The sequence below is a fragment of the Ascaphus truei genome, chromosome 3, assembly GCF_040206685.1.
Source record: "Ascaphus truei isolate aAscTru1 chromosome 3, aAscTru1.hap1, whole genome shotgun sequence".
NCBI lineage: Eukaryota > Metazoa > Chordata > Amphibia > Anura > Ascaphidae > Ascaphus > Ascaphus truei.
In genome coordinates this window covers 418604439-418620768 of record NC_134485.1, presented here as the reverse complement: position 1 = coordinate 418620768, position 16330 = coordinate 418604439, and the positions used below count along the sequence as shown (strand labels likewise).

The 16330-nt window shown below is 45.3% G+C and overlaps 1 protein-coding gene across 2 annotated transcripts in view; it reads left to right on the top strand.

Annotated features, from left to right (window-relative positions):
- The window catches only part of FAM168A (family with sequence similarity 168 member A), a 152294-nt gene that overhangs the window by 113189 nt on the left and 22775 nt on the right, over positions 1-16330 (top strand). For both annotated transcript variants that reach the window (XM_075592730.1, XM_075592731.1), the window contains exon 4: positions 10213-10293. In XM_075592730.1, the coding sequence (XP_075448845.1) occupies positions 10213-10293 (81 nt within the window). The remainder of the gene's footprint in view (positions 1-10212; positions 10294-16330) is intronic.

Here is a 16330-nt window from a genome sequence, read left to right as displayed (position 1 = left end):
AAAATAGTGTCATTTCGTTTTTTCCCTTTATCTAAAAGCATGTTAATCATTAAAAAGCTTCCTCTCTCTATTGTTTGGAATTGTTGACACGTTATTTCCTTAGTCCGAGACGAGCCGCTAAGAAAACAGATATTTTTGCACCTTTTGAACTCCAAGTTCAAAATGGCAGCCAAAGATGGTACAGTACATGGTTATGCGCTTTTTCCTTGATTGCAACTCTGGTACAATTAGGTTGCAGAGTTAAAGTGGATGAAATATGAATTTGTAATCGCTGGAAGGAATAGAAATGTTCAAAACAATGCTGAACTGAGATCTACAGCTTCAGCTTCTCTAGCAACGATATAGTCCTTTACTGTTCCTGAACATGTTACTTTACACAGCAAACCTGAGGGAGAGCGGGGGGGGTTCAAGTTCCCTAGGCAGAACAAAATGGTTTAGTAAGGAATCTGCATACAGCATTGTGCATTCTGACCTCGCACATGTCACAGGTAACATCACATGTCTAACATTCATTCCTACAGACCCTTGGGGAGAAAATAGCCGTAGTAAGCCGATGTAATTGGCCATTGTTGAAGTGAAACATTTATCTTGGTGGTCCCAGGGGCTTTGTTTCGTGAAATGCGGCAAATCGCTTCTGCTGAAATGTAACCGCAGTCAGGCCAGCAAGACCCATACAGCCTTATTTGCTCATTCAGAGTTTCTGTTCTGACCAATACTTTTTAGTCTAGTTTCAAACAATTTCTGGTACAAATAATATTTTATTAAAATAGTTTGTCCCTAAGATATCTTTGGTTAGGTCAGTGAATAAGTTTTTTTTATTTGTTTGTTTTTATCCCCACCGCATGACACTCAACAAAGTAATCAGAAACAGTCACCATCTAGGCAGGGGTGGGCAACTCCAGTCCTCAAGGGCCAAATGCAGGTCTGGTTTTCAGGATATCCCTGCTTCAGCACATATGGCTCAATCATTGGTTCAGTCAACTGATCTAGGGCAACCTGCATTATAGATGGTATCACTGGCTTCTTATACCAAATTAGAACCGGGGCCCATCCAATTGTACTTTTATCACTGTTTTGTAATATATCTCTCTATTGTGAGATCCTGGAATGGGACGTTTGGCCGTGACCAAACCGATGCCGGTACTCCGTCGCCACCATCAGTACTCGCCGCAGGACACCTCACCGCCACTCAACGCCAATACCACAGTCTTCAAATGTTCTACAGATATCACTTTTGCGCGAGCTCCTTTTAATACTCGACCTTACTAAATGTAAAACTGTTCTTAAAACCCTTATTCTCCATAACAACTGAAGGAACAACAACCCTGATCACTCGCTTAGTAGCCGTATGACTCTTGCTTTTTAAATCCACACTAATAATATCCACCTATAGTTGCTACTTTGTACGAAATATCAATTGCATGCTATCAGTGTTGAATGGTAGTACTGTAATGTTAGCATAAATAGAAAATGACTTTGTTCCTTGATGAAGCTTCTTGAAACCAATTGGACATTAAGGATATTTTTCTATGATTAGTTGGTTTTGGAATGTCAAGTGCTCGTCTAAAAGCAAACACATTGCCTTCTTTACTCACGTTTCAATTATTTCCGAGATGGTACAACTTACCACTTCAAGGACGCCAAGTCGGCATGTGAGTCGTATTTTCTGATGTCTTGGTATATGCCGTTAACACCCTAATCCATTGCACTATTCTTTCCAATTTATCTCGTCAACAAATATAATCACAATAAAAGAGATCTTCTCCCCCCCCCCCGCCCTCCTACCCGCAGTAAAAATGATTACTAAATTGTTATTGTACTTAGAGGTTTGCAGCTTCCTTTGTAACCGTTTATGAAGGTGATGATTACTTCTTTTTTTTATTTTTATATACTTCATCTCTTAGTGAATTTATCGGGTCATTAATCTTCCAAGATTATCTCAGCTGTTGAAACGCGAATCTATTATCCCCTGACCTTTCACGTGCCCTTCAATCCAGTTTCACAGATTCTCTCCCCTGGCTCTCTGATGTGTCCCCCCCACTACCATACACACTGCCCATTTTTCTACCTTGACACCACATTTTGATGCTGTCACTGACTGCACCATTCTCCTATTCTCCCAGCTCTCCAGCCATTAGCATTGCCTTCTTACGTACTTAAATCCTTCACCCTCCAGCCTCCCTTCAATTTGTTTGTTTGGGGGGCTTAAATCTTCATAAGGAGGGACTGCGGCATCACAGCAGATTGAATAGGGACCCTCGTTCCTAAACCTTTGACATGACCATGACAATGAGCCCCAACTTCTAGGCCACTTTCTTCTACGGTCCCGTTGTTATTGAGGAATACTCCCAAGTTGAATATTCGATCCAAAAGAAAATGAATTTTACATAAAAGACCAACATGTCGGCCTTTATCAGGGTGACCCTGCATCAAATATTCAACTTGGACTCCTCCAACATGTATCCATATGTGATGAGGGACTTTCAATGCCTTCTCTGGAGCACCCGGTAACTTCTTTCTGTTGCTTTTTGGATTGATGTTTTTTGGTGTGCAGTAACCTTACCTTGTTTTTCCACTTGTCTTATTGTAACCTCTTTCTTGATGGACATCCTTTCTGTCACCCGTTTCCGTTACAGCCGATTCCCAAAGCCACTGTGGCCTACATTTCTCCTCTCTCTTAAAACTCTCTCCCATGCTGAATTACGTGCGCGTCTCGTCCCCTTTCATTGCTTCCCACACACCAGAACATTTACCCTAACTCTTGTGCAGGTAAAGGTACCTTAAAATCATTTTTATTTTTATTTTGAAGTGAAACTTCTTTAGTGGCACCTATTCTGATGGGGTAAAACGGGAGAGATGGGGGACAAATGTGAAACGGAAGTGACGTAACGGCTCCCCCATCCCTCCCCCCCACATGTGACATCGCCGCCGCCGCCGCTCCTAACGGCCACCGTTCCCCCCCACGCACCCGCTGTGACATGCGGCGGCGATGCTCCTAACGGCCGCCGTTAACCCCACACGTCCGCTGCCATGGGTGTACAAAGATGGCTGGCGCAGAGCTTCCGGTGCTGCGGGTGTGGGTGTAGTTAGATGGCGGAAGCCCCGCAAGTCCTCCGGCTGTGAGAGGAGGAGCCGCTGCTCAGCCTCTCTCCTCCCTAACTCCGCTTCCCCTTCCCTGTGTCCCGCTGACTGAGCGCCGCCGGGGCCGGAGGAGGAGAGCCGCCATTCCCCCCACACGTCCACACAGACATGGAAGGTTGAGGCGCATGTGCAGATTTGACCGCCGGGTCCCTCAGGCCAGGAAGCTATCTGCATCCGTTGATGCGAGGCAGCGCATGCGCAGAGTCGCCCGCCCCTCGTAGCGAGCCGGAGGCTGAAGCGGAAGCGGCGCCGAGAGTGGAGATTCAGCTGTCCCCATCCCTCCCCGATCCACGCGATTGAACGAGGACAGGACAGCACAGCACGGGGGGTGCTCACCTCTCACGGCTCCGGTAACGCGGGAAGCGGGGGTTTGAGTGCGCCGCTTCCAACGCAGCACTGCCGAGGGGGGGGGCTCTCAATCACGGTATCTGCCCCTCACATACGCCGGGCCCGGTGCGGCCGCGTCTCCCTGGGGGTGGGGGTGGGGGGTAGGAGAGACTCAGACAGAGCCGCCGCGGGTCCGCAGCTCTGCCTGGGGTGGGGGGAGTCAGGAGAGAGGGGGCAGGACACAGAAAGAGAGACACAAATACACTGACACACATACACACACTGACTGACACACACACACACACACACACACTGACTGACACACTTACACACACACACACACACACACACACACACACACACACACACACTGACTGACTGACACACATGCACAAACTGACCGACACACACACACACACACACACACTGACCGACACACATACACACACTGACCGACACACATACACACACTGACCGACACACATACACACACTGACCGACACACATACACACACTGACCGGCACAGATACATACACTGACTGAAACACACAAACAAACACACAAACAAACACACATACATACTCTCTAACTGACACATACACTGACTGACACATGTGTGCCGAGCACGCGCGTTATAAGTCAATTTCTGTGACAAAAGTCAAAGAAGTTTCACTTACTATGCGCGTGCACAGCACACACAGCTTTTTTTAAACGTAAAAGCATAACCAAGTATTTAAGGCTTTTTATCTTTCCTCTGTCACTGTCCATGACATCTGCTATTCACGGTTACGAGTTGTATGACCCCCAGCTGCATTAATTGCATACTCAAATCCTCATTCATTTTTGCCTATACTTATTTTGCTTATTACTGTATATTGGTACCTTTTTATTTTTAACTGTGCGTGTTTATGTATATTTTTTGTAGCTGGGCGTAGCAGCGTTTAGCAATGAGTTTGAAATTCACACATCACAAAGTCAGCTTTCTGGCCATTTCTCTGTAAATATAATGTAAGGTAACCCAAGAGCTACAGAAAGGGTAATTGTTCTGGGACGCCACTGCACGCCTGAGTAAGGCTATATCAGGGCGATTCTGCAAATAGCCGAGCCAGGAATCCAGTGCTTTCAAGACCATTATTTGCGTTGCTATGGAAACAGGTCCCATGCGTTTTTCTAGAGGAAGGTTTAATGAAGAGCACTTCCTGTGAAATGCTGATAACAACCAGCTTAATAGAGCAGCATTTTATGTTTGGGTTGTTTAGGGATACCTTGGAAGAGTACAATGCATTACGTTAATGTAACCCCCCTATGCCTATGGGAAACCGCAGGTGATTACGCGTGCTGCTGATACCTGTATGCTCACAGGAGGCCTAAGCCTCCGCTTGTGGGAGCCTGGTGTGAGCTCCCTCGGTGCAGCGCCTCCACCTATGAGGATCCCAGCGTAAGCGGAATTAACTCCTCATAGGAAACAATACGACCATAATAATACAACCAATGTATATATAACACGCTTTACTAACACAGTAATGACACAATAATACAATTACACACACTTCATAACAATAATAAAGACATCACACAATGATGGTTTCCCCAACGTACTGAGGGTGAAACCCTGATGCCCGCGGAACAATTCTCACCCCAAAGTGTGTGAAGGTAGCGCTACCCTCCCTGAGATGTGGTGGTGCACGGTGGGTACCTTCCTGGCTACGACCAGGGAATTAGGGGAATCCTCTGTTAGCAGAGCCGCATCTGTGGTCCCACGAGGCAGAGTCTGAAATATTCCCCTCACGCTTTACAGTTGTTGGTCACGTGCGCTCTCGTCCGAAGGCTGCAGCGTGTCCGACGGCACGGTGACGCGTGTTGTGGGTCTATTAAGGGGGGAAGAGTCCCTATATAGGGCCTTCCGAACAATACAGTTCTGGCCTTGTCCAGTGGCTTACTAGCTCCCGGGACACATCCGCCCTCTTTGCTGCCTCTCTGATGACTAAATGTCACCTCTAGAATTCCGCTGACAGGTCTTTTAAAAACGGCCTATCGCGCCACCTTGCCGCAAAGCCTCCTGGGACTTGTAGTCTTTTCTTACCCTCTTAAGAGATGGCCGACACTCCGGGCACAACTGCACAGGCGCACCGGAAAAAAAATGGCCGCCGCCACTCTTAATCGACCGCGCGGAACAGCGGAGCAATTCCCTGCACCGGAGGCAGATGGGGAGACCGTAGGGGGCTTCTGCTACATCAATTTTCAAAGAATCTTTATATCCCACGTTCTACTTGTACCCGCCAACATTGTGTTGTCAGTAGGCCTTTCTCTATGGGTGTTTGAGGGTGTTAAAGTCTGGAGAAGGCCTTGGGTTTTAGCAGCACCAGTGAGTATGTGTTTTTTAGTTCTCTGCTTTTTATGTAATGTTGGAGGAAGAATGAAGCTACCTTACTTTCAACTCTGGTATTTTGGAGATAGTTTTTCTCCCCTGCCCTCCTTACCAAATACTCAGAAGATGCCGTTTTCATCATCTTTTTGTGATTATTACCCCAGATTTCTAGCCGCCACGTGGGTCCTGCAGACGTGTAACATTGGTTGTACTTTTTACGGGGCCAACATCAGTTCTTAAATAAAACTATAGTGTACAGAGCATGTGAAACGTCACAGATCTCCTTTTCAGGTGTACAGAGGTTATTGCTATCTGTTGAGGGATTTTTCAGTCCGTATGATTAACAGAGAAGTATGAAAACTAAAGATTATAATTTAGGAAAGGGATTGGTAAATACAAATTATCCAAATGATGCTAAAATGTATGTAGTCTGTCTTCCTGCTCTGCAACATGATCATTTTTTTTTCTTGAGTGGAAGGTAACCTGGATATTTACTTTTTTAACCTTTCCCTGATGGAAAGTTATTGTGCCATTTTTGTTGCCTTTAATTTCTTCCAATGTATTAGTTAGGATTTGTCCCATTTGAGAACTCGATGCAGGTTGGTATGTCTGACATACTGATTTTCAGCTTGGCGTGAGGCTGAGGACTCCAGGACAGCCCACTGCCCCTCTAAATTCAGAGGGGGAGGTGTGTGTGTGTGCGTGTGTGCGTGTGTGCGTGTGTGCGTGTGTGCGTGTGTGCGCGTGTGTCCGTGTCCCGGCAATCCATGCTGTTTTTTTAATTTTTTTATACAGTATAGAGGCACGGAGTCTCCAGAGCTTTACCCCATTAATTTCAGCTTCGGGGGCCCCTTGTTCCAGAGATACTTGCCTCCGTGGGGGTGTCAGTAGCCAATCCACGGTTCACATTATGGCTGATATTCGGGAACTGCGGCCCAATAGGAAGCTGTCACCCAGTGCAGCTTCCTTTTGGCCCATGTTACGCGGGAGCTTTAAATTGCAGGAGATACCGGCACCTCATTTGGAGGCAACCATCTCTTAGCTCAGGGACCCCCTGCTTCCAAATGAACTGGGCTCCGCTCTATAGACCCCATACTTCAATCATGTATTTAAAAGAAAAAAAACCCGTGGATTTCTCCTTTAAGATGACACTGGCTCCTTTAAAATTCTGGGTGGCTCCTAAGTATTTTATATTTTTGTTCACCCCTAATATATACACAATGACCTTTAAAAATAAAAAAATATCAAAGTTCTGAATCGGTTTTCTGCCTAATGAGCCTTTAAAAAATAACAAACAAGCACTATGACAGGCATATTGTGATTGAGTAATTTAGTGGTTGGGGAGCCGCTTTACTGGGTCGGAGTATTGCTTTATGCAGCAGAATATTTATTTTGGGGTGTTGGGATTCTTACATATCGTGTTCTTATGCTCCCTTGTTGAAAGTTAAACAGACATGAGAAGTATTCTCGTGTGCACATCTTTCCAGCTTACTTCCTTCTGTATTATTATTTACTTTTTTTGTATTCAACTTTTATTGTAAATGTACTGCTTTATACAATATGGCAAAAACACATCAAACATTGCAGACACAACATTCAATTCTGCCCGTGAAATGACCTATATATTGAATATTGCAGTCCTCAACATAACAATAGAGTGATTCAGTATAAAAGTAAAAAACATAACATAAAACAAGAAAGCCAATCAAAAAGAACAATCTGAGGGGTCAATATTCAAACCAGTTTGATGCATTTTATAGTCTACTTTATATCGATTATAATACAGTTCTTTTATACTCTTACCTGCTTAATTTCAATCTTAACCTTTTTTGGTGTACATGGGGCTTTAGTAATCTGGCCCCTAGCCTCCGTTCCAAAAGCTGTCAGTACGCACCTCTATCACACTCGTGACAAGGAGACCGGATTTTGTACTATTTTGGTATTTGATACTGAAGAGAATGCCAGCTTCTGCCATCTGTATTATTTACAAAGGGGTGTTTATATAATTATGGCCTTGCTATTTTCACTTTTTTCACTAAATTATTTTACTGTTTAAAGCAAGTGCTACAAAGATTCCCATTAGGTGGTATTGTGTGTATTTAAATACTTACCTTTTTTTGTCTAGTATTCATATTGTAGCCCTTCCAACATTTTCCACTGGAAACGAAACCCTTCAGCCCCTCCGTCCATGTGGGATACCTATACTTATGCAGCATACTATGCACAAATGGCATGTTACCATTGAAACATTAACTTGTGTACAGTATATGCTTTGTGTACATGCTTTGTGTACATACACATGTAGTAGGAGGATTTTTTCCCTGTGAGATGAACGTTTCTGGGATCCATTTTCTGAAGTTGTCCTATCAATCCACCAGTTGATCTAATGGCCTTTAAGCTTTAACCAGTGGTGGAGGGCGACGGGCTCTCCTCCGCTTCATGCATGGATAGGGAGATTTTAGGTACATTGAGTACAGCGGTTTTTCATTACGTACATTACCTGCTAAAAAGGTACAATTAAAGGGTCTTTAGAAATTCCAAGCAGTCAATCTGGGTCGAATTATTGTTTAGTCCACCTCCAGTCCTCAAGAGCTACCAACAGGTCAGGTTTTCAGGTTATCCCTGCTTCAGCACAGGTGGCTCAATTAGTCCCTGCTGCAGCACTGGTGGCTCAATCTGAGCCTCTGATTGAGCCACCTGTGCTGAAGCAGGAATATCCTGAAAACTTGACCTGTTGGTAGCTCTTCAGGAGTGGAGCTGGCCACCCCTGGTTTAGATTACAAGAACTACGTTGGGGCATAATAGTGTCAAATTCAATTTTTCTCTGGACACGGTTGTGATTTAAATACATGGATAAAATGAAAGCTTTCTCCCTGCGATTCGCCATTTTGTCGCTCTTATGGCTGCCACGGTGCACTTGTCTTTCTATATTTATTCCCCACTTGCAAATTAAAAAAACTGAAGTGCCTCTAAATGTGTCTGTGCGCCCAGCCAAGGCCACGTGCTGTCTCATAGAAGATAAAGTGATTTCTGTTTTGTGAATGCTAAACACTTTTCTGAATTACAATCTTGGTATAGTTTATGTACTCGTTTCGTAGAAGAGAAGGTATCGTTTTCATTTCTGGGGCCGCTCCACCGATTTTATAATAACAAAAAAATTATCTCCTAAAATGCAGCAAATTGGTTACCAGAGTCCGTCTTCTGCAAAATAAAACTATATAGTTAGAGTGATTTTTTTTTTTTAAAGGAGGGTACAGGGCAGGGGTGGGCAACTCCAGTCATCAAGAGCCACAAACAGGTCCGGTTTTAAGAATATCCCTGCTTCAGCACAGGTGACTCAATCAGTAGCTCAGTCGAAGACTGGAGTTGCCCACCCCTGGTATAGAGTGTGAACAAAACATAAACCCACCCCTCTGTTCCCACAGTGAAAGGCCAAAGAGTCGAGGAAAAATGCGTTCATAATAATGACCATAGCAAAAGTATGTCAAAAATATGTTCCAGTATCGTTTCCACACAAGAATTCGTACGTTGATAAAGGGACCTGGTTTTTATTTATTTTTTTTATAAAGGATTTCCAGTGGAAAACTTGTCATTAGAATATATTATCTATGTATATTTCCAACGCCTCTTTAACCGCTGCACTGCCAATGGTGGCAGCACAATTTTGTTCCTGGCTCCTCATTTAAATGGTCAAGAACAAGAAGCCCGTCTTTCACTCGCATCTTGTGCCTTCTGTAAGGGTGCAGGAGTATGATGCTGCATGAAACGTGCACCCCAGCTCTGACCTCCAGGATCCTCACCTAAAACCTTTTCGGCTGCCAGAAAATCAGTACGGCTGAAAAGATAAAACGGCTGCTCTGTTATCCCTAAGGGTATTATTGTGTGACAGAAGACCGCATTTATTCCTTCAGTTTGGTATTGGCATGGCTAGCTGTGACCGGCTCCATAGCCACCTCAGCAGCCACGATCATAATTGGAAACAATGGAGGTACTGCTCATATGACGTTTAATGAAGTGTTTTTTTCATTATGTCCAATGGCCCAGATCACAGTGGCACTCAAGTGGCAAATTAAAAACACGCTTAGAACTATTCTTGGCTGTCCTATCATTATAAGAAGGGGGGTGAAGTTATGCACCGCAAGTGTCTTACAGATAGAGCATGTCAATAAAATGCTCTCTGGCCCTTATTCAATGTGCTGTGACGCTGCTTCTCCATGTCAGGGTAGCCTGTCAGTTACATTCATTTCAATTGTGCTCAGAGGCTTCCCTGACACACACAAGCAACTTCACAGCATATTGAATAAGTGCCTTAGTATCAATAATAATGGCATTTTGAAGTGATACAGGCTCATGTGATTTCTTCCTCTCTCTCCAGGTTATCCTGCTGGATACCCTGCAGCAGCTGCTGCGTACAATCCCAATATGTACGCCACCACCAGCCCAGGCTATGCCCCAGGTAAGGAAAGCCGCTGAGAAACCTGCTGTTTTGCAGCTGGCTGCAGATTCCAGCACGTGTTTTCTCATCCAGGAGATTTTCATGTGTTTCTGTGTGTTATGTGTTTGGCACGGACAGCAGTTGAAAGTGACGGCGTAACGCAGGGTTTTATTTCTGCTATGGTAAAGTTGGTCCCCTTCCAAACTCTGCATTGTGCTGCAAAGTGAAAAGGTTTCCGCATTATTTGCATTTGTACAGATTTATGAGCAGCTGTAACCCACTGAATATTTCATCATGTGCAGGTTCCCAAACACATAGTGCAGTGACTGCCTCGGTTGTACTGTATCTCTCCTCTGTTTTATTGTGCGATACTACTGGAGTTTTCTGTTTCAAAGAAATATACAAATAAGCAGTCAAATCGTGATTTTTATTTCTGAAGAAATGCTTTATACCTCCGCTTTTATTGCTTTGTATTTGGGAGAGTCGCTTTCCTCAGTACGAGAGGGCGACCAACCCCTTCGTGCAGAGATGGGCAACCCCAGTCCGCGAGGGCCACCAACAGGTCAGGTTTTCAGGATATCCCTGCTTCAGCACAGGTGGCTCCATCAGTGGCTCAATCGAAGACTGCACCACCTGTGCTGAAGCAGGGATGTCCTGAAAACTTGACCTGTTGGTGGCCCTTGAGGACTGGAGTTGCTCACCCCCTGCACTAGTGGAAGCGGATATTCTGCAAGTCTGCAGTGTGTCTGGATTGGCAAAATCAGTGAATCCTTTTTGGAAAGAAGTTTGACCAGAATGTACACCCTTTTCCTCCTGGTGAAGGCCCATTTGGGTCCTCTTTCTCCGCCAGTCTCTCCCTCCATGTTCCTCTGTGCCGCCCCCCCCATCCCTTTTCCCTGCTTGACAATCTCTAAACCAAGGCTTGCCAACTCCAGTCCACAAGGGCCACCACCAGGTCAGGATTTAACGATGTCCCTGCTTCAACACAGATGGCACAGTCAAAGACAACCACCTGTGCTGAAACAGGGATATCCTGAGAACCTGGCCTGTTGGTGGCCCTTAAGGACGGGAGTTGGCCACCCCTGCTCTCTAGCTACATGTACCTGATTTGTCATTTTGCAGGAGGATACAAAGTTTCAGACTAAGAGGAAAAAACAAATGACTAAATCTAGTACCAAGGCGATGTGTATGGCCATGTCCTCTTAAGAGACTGGCTCTTGAGTCTCTTTTTTTAGATGTAAGATTAGGATTTATTACATATAACCATATACAGGAGGAGATTACAGATCCCGCCCTCCAAATGCCTGCAAATGCACTGATAGACGTATATACCGATGCCTGCAAATGCACTGATAGACGTATATACCGATGCCTGCAAATGCACTGATAGACGTATATACCGTAGCGCCACTGATGGTGGAAAGATAAGGCTGTGCTCGCTGCTGTACTGTTTATATTACCCGGAACACTCCCACCTGTCTCTCCCTGGTTCCTTTGTCATATTCAGGTAAATGAAGCAGCGACAATGCGATTCACTAGTGGAACTTGTTAAAAGCTTTTGCTTAGTTTTTAAATAGATTATACCAAATAAAAACGCTTACAATTTGAAGTGCATCTATAAGCGGTGCTTATTATGAATGTTAGGGAGAAGGCACCATTAATAATATTAGGCTGCTTCATAATCGACATTTAACACTTTCGAAGTGGGTATGATTGATTTTGTAGTTGAATTGTTATAGCATCTGTTGGCTTTTGTCTGGTTTTTTTTTAACATAAACATGGATAAAAATAAAGGCCACTTTTCTGCTTAAGCGCTCCAATTATAAAATGTCAGATTCTAGTGTGCTCTGTTTTCTGTTGGAGTGGAGTCAAACTCGGTAGGGCGGACTCGACGCCTGTCGTCGGTCTGCAATCTATTTGGAAGCTTATACCGTGGTATTTTCTCTGTGGGTGTCTGTAGGACTATTAACTCTGGAAGGGAAAGATTCCTTTACTGGTTTCTCCAGCAGCCAAAATGGGATGGCGTTCTGCTACTGTTTGTATTCTCTCCCCCCACCTCTCCCCGACTCCTGTCCCCTCTGGCAGGAAAGGGGTTAATTCTGACTAATTTGGCTTACCCAATCGTGTTGGCTGAACCCACTGCAGCGGCGTATCCATAATTGTAGTGCAGTGCTCTCTAGCAGCGGAGGAAGGGCTGATCCGCTTGGGTTTTGGTAGATAATAGCCTGGCAGGCGACAGTACTGTGAACGTCTGGGTCCTTGTTGGTGTGGTTCAGTGGGATTAGGACTTTGCACAGACATTGCCTGTTGCCCTTTTGTATATTTTTTTAGTAGGTGAGGGGAGGGGGTGTTTTTATCTCGCTAGAAATCATTTTCTTTCTGGTGATGAGTATATTCAGTATGCCTTCCGGTTCCGAGTGACCTTGAATGTATTAAAGGGACAGTCCCACGCAGCAAGTCAGAGTTGTCTAACACTTTAATAAGGGTGACTGAAGTCTCCTAAAGAAGTCAATTACTCTAATAAAACAACTTGTAAATTGTCTTGTGAAAAATGAATGCTTTGTGTTTTGCTGAGGACTTAATCAGCTACTTAAGTAATAATCCCAGAAGAACAGGGCATTACTGGCCAATAATGCCCTGGCTGGAAGAGTTGAAGGCCTGAAACGAAGCCGAGGGACTTTAACCCAGCCAGGGCATTATTGGCCAGTAATGCCCTGTTCTTTGGGGATTATTACTATTATAGGATAAATGTAGGCTTTTTTCATAAAATAATAGACACTTTTGTATAGTTATAGCTGTACACACACACTCTACAGCTGTACACGCACACACTCTACAGCTGTACACGCACACACTCTACAACTGTACACACACACACACACACTCTACAGCTGTACACACACACACACTCTACAGCTGTACACACACACTACAGCTGTACACACACACTCTACAGCTCTATACACACACACGCTCTACAGCTCTATACACACACACACACACTCTACAACTCTATACACACACACTACAGCTCCATACACACACACACACACACACACACACACACACACTCTACAGCTGTACACACACACACTCTACAGCTGTACACACACACTCTACAGCTGTACACACACACTCTACAGCTCTATACACACACACACACACTCTCCAGCTCTATACACACACACACACACACACACTCTACAGCTCTATACACACACACACACACTCTACAACTCTATACACACACACTCTACAGCTCCATGCACACACACACACACACACGCACACACACACACACACACACTGCAGCTCTGCACACACACACACACACACACACACACACACACTGCAGCTCTGCACACACACACACACACACACACTGCAGCTCTGCACACACACACACACACACACACACACACACTCACACTCACACTCACACTCACACACTGCAGCTCTGCACACACACACACACACACACACACACACACTGCAGCTCTGCGCGCGCACACACACACACACTGCAGCTCTGCGCACACACACACACACACACACACACACACACACACACACGCTCTGCACACACACACACACACACACACACACTGCAGCTCTGCACACACACACACACACACACACACACACACACACTGCAGCTCTATATGCACACACACACACACACACACACACACTGCAGCTCTATATGCACACACACACACACACACACACACACACAGCAGCTCTATATGCGCGCGCACACACACACACACACACACAGTGCAGCTCTATATATATATATATATATATATATATATACATATATATATATACACACACACACACACACACACACACACACTGCAGCTCTATATGCACACACACACACACACACACACGTAGTTTCAAGTGTTAAGGAAAAACACGCTGACCGATGCATTCCTCTTTCTCTACATTAAAAAAATAAAGTTTACCTTTTGGGAATTGGATACTGTAAGATGTCAGGGCATCGGGCTGCTTCTGCTTTTGGCCAACTTGGAACAAATTGTGCTATTCTCACTATTACAATGTGCTCAGTTCCGTTGCGTGCTGCCATGTTATGTCCCCAATCGCCTTAGGGCAGTGGTTCCCAAACTGTGCGCCGCGGCGCCCTGGTGCGCCGTGGCTTGGCTAGAGGGGCGCCGCGATCAGGGCCGCCAGCAGCGGGAAACAAGCAGTAAATTAAAAAAAAAACCTCCCCCCCCCCCCCGCTGAACCCGGCCCTGGCTCTCCCTGCGCGCGCTGGAGGAGCAGAACCGGGAGACAGATGTCTCCCAGCAGCACTTACACCCCACCCCCCCGGCCAAAACCGCCACCCCCCGGCAGCATCGGTGCACCATCACCCTCCCCCCGCAGCACACCGGCCCTCCCCCAACGTGGCACAGGCCCCCCCCCCCCTCACCCCGTGCAGGGACCGGGCCGTTCAGCCACCCCACGCTGCCGTCGTCCCATGCAGCATTGGGCCTTCTGCCCCCCCCCCTGCAGAATTGCCCCCCCCCCCGCATCACCTGCATGCCGCTGTTCCCCCTTCCCCCCCCCCCCCGCAAGCCACCGGCCTGACCATCATCCCCAAGGAGGGTAATTTTTAAATGTATTGGGGGTTGTGGGGTAATTTTTAAATGTATTGGGGGGTGCGGGGTGTTTTTTTAATGTATTGGGAGGTGTGGGGTAATTTGTAAATGTATTGGGGGTGTGGGGGTAATTTTTAAATGTATTGGGGGTGTGGGGATATTTTTTAAATGTATTGGGGGTGTGGGGGTAATTTTTAAATGTATTGGGGGTGTGGGGGTAATTTTTAAATGTATTGGGGGTGTGGGGGTAATTTTTAAATGTATTGGGGGTGTGGGGGTAATTTTTAAATGTATTGGGGGTAATTTTTAAATGTATTGGGGGTGAGGGGGTAATTTTTAAATGTATTGGGGGTGTGGGGGTAATTTTTAAATGTATTGGGGATGTGGGGATAATTTTTAAATGTATTGGGGGTGTGTGGGTAATTTTAAATGTATTGGGGGTGTGGGGGTAATTTTTAAATGTATTGGGGGTGTGGGGGTAATTTTTAAATGTATTGGGGGTAATTTTTAAATGTATTGGGGGTGAGGGGGTAATTTTTAAATGTATTGGGGGTGTGGGGGTAATTTTTAAATGTATTGGGGGTGTGTGGGTAATTTTAAATGTATTGGGGGTGTGGGGGTAATTTTTAAATGTATTGGGGGGTGTGGGATATTTTTTAAATGTATTGGGGGTGTGGGGGTAATTTTTAAATGTATTGGGGGTGTGGGGGTAATTTTTAAATGTATTGGGGGTGTGGGGGTAATTTTTAAATGTATTGGGGGTGTGGGGGTAATTTTTAAATGTATTGGGGGTGTGGGGGTAATTTTTAAATGTATTGGGGGTGTGGGGGTAATTTTTAAATGTATTGGGGGTGTGGGGGTAATTTTTAAATGTATTGGGGGTGTGGGGGTAATTTTTAAATGTATTGGGGGTGAGGGGGTAATTTTTAAATGTATTGGGGGTGTGGGGGTAATTTTTAAATGTATTGGGGGTGTGTGGGTATTTTTAAATGTATTGGGGGTGTGGGGGTAATTTTTATATGTATTGAGGGTGTGGGGGTAATTTTTAAATGTATTGGGGGTGTGGGGGTAATTTTTAAATGTATTGGGGGTGTGGGGGTCATTTTTCAATGTATTGGGGGTAATTTTTAAATGTATTGGGGGTGTGGGGGTAATTTTTAAATGTATTGGGGGTGTGGGGGTCATTTGTGTGTGTCTGTGTGTGTGTCTGTGTGTGTCTGTGTGTCTGTGTGTCTGTATGTGTCTGTGTGTGTCTGTGTGTGTCTGTGTGTGTCTGTGTGAGTGTGTGTGTGTGTGAGTGTGTGTGTGTCTGTGTGAGTGTGTGTGTCTGTGTGAGTGTGTGTGTCTGTGTGAGTGTGTGTGTGTGCGCGTGCGTGCGTGCGTCTGCAATCCCGCCTTTCACCATTATCACACAGCACTTCCACTGCAGCAAATGAGCACACAGTGCCACT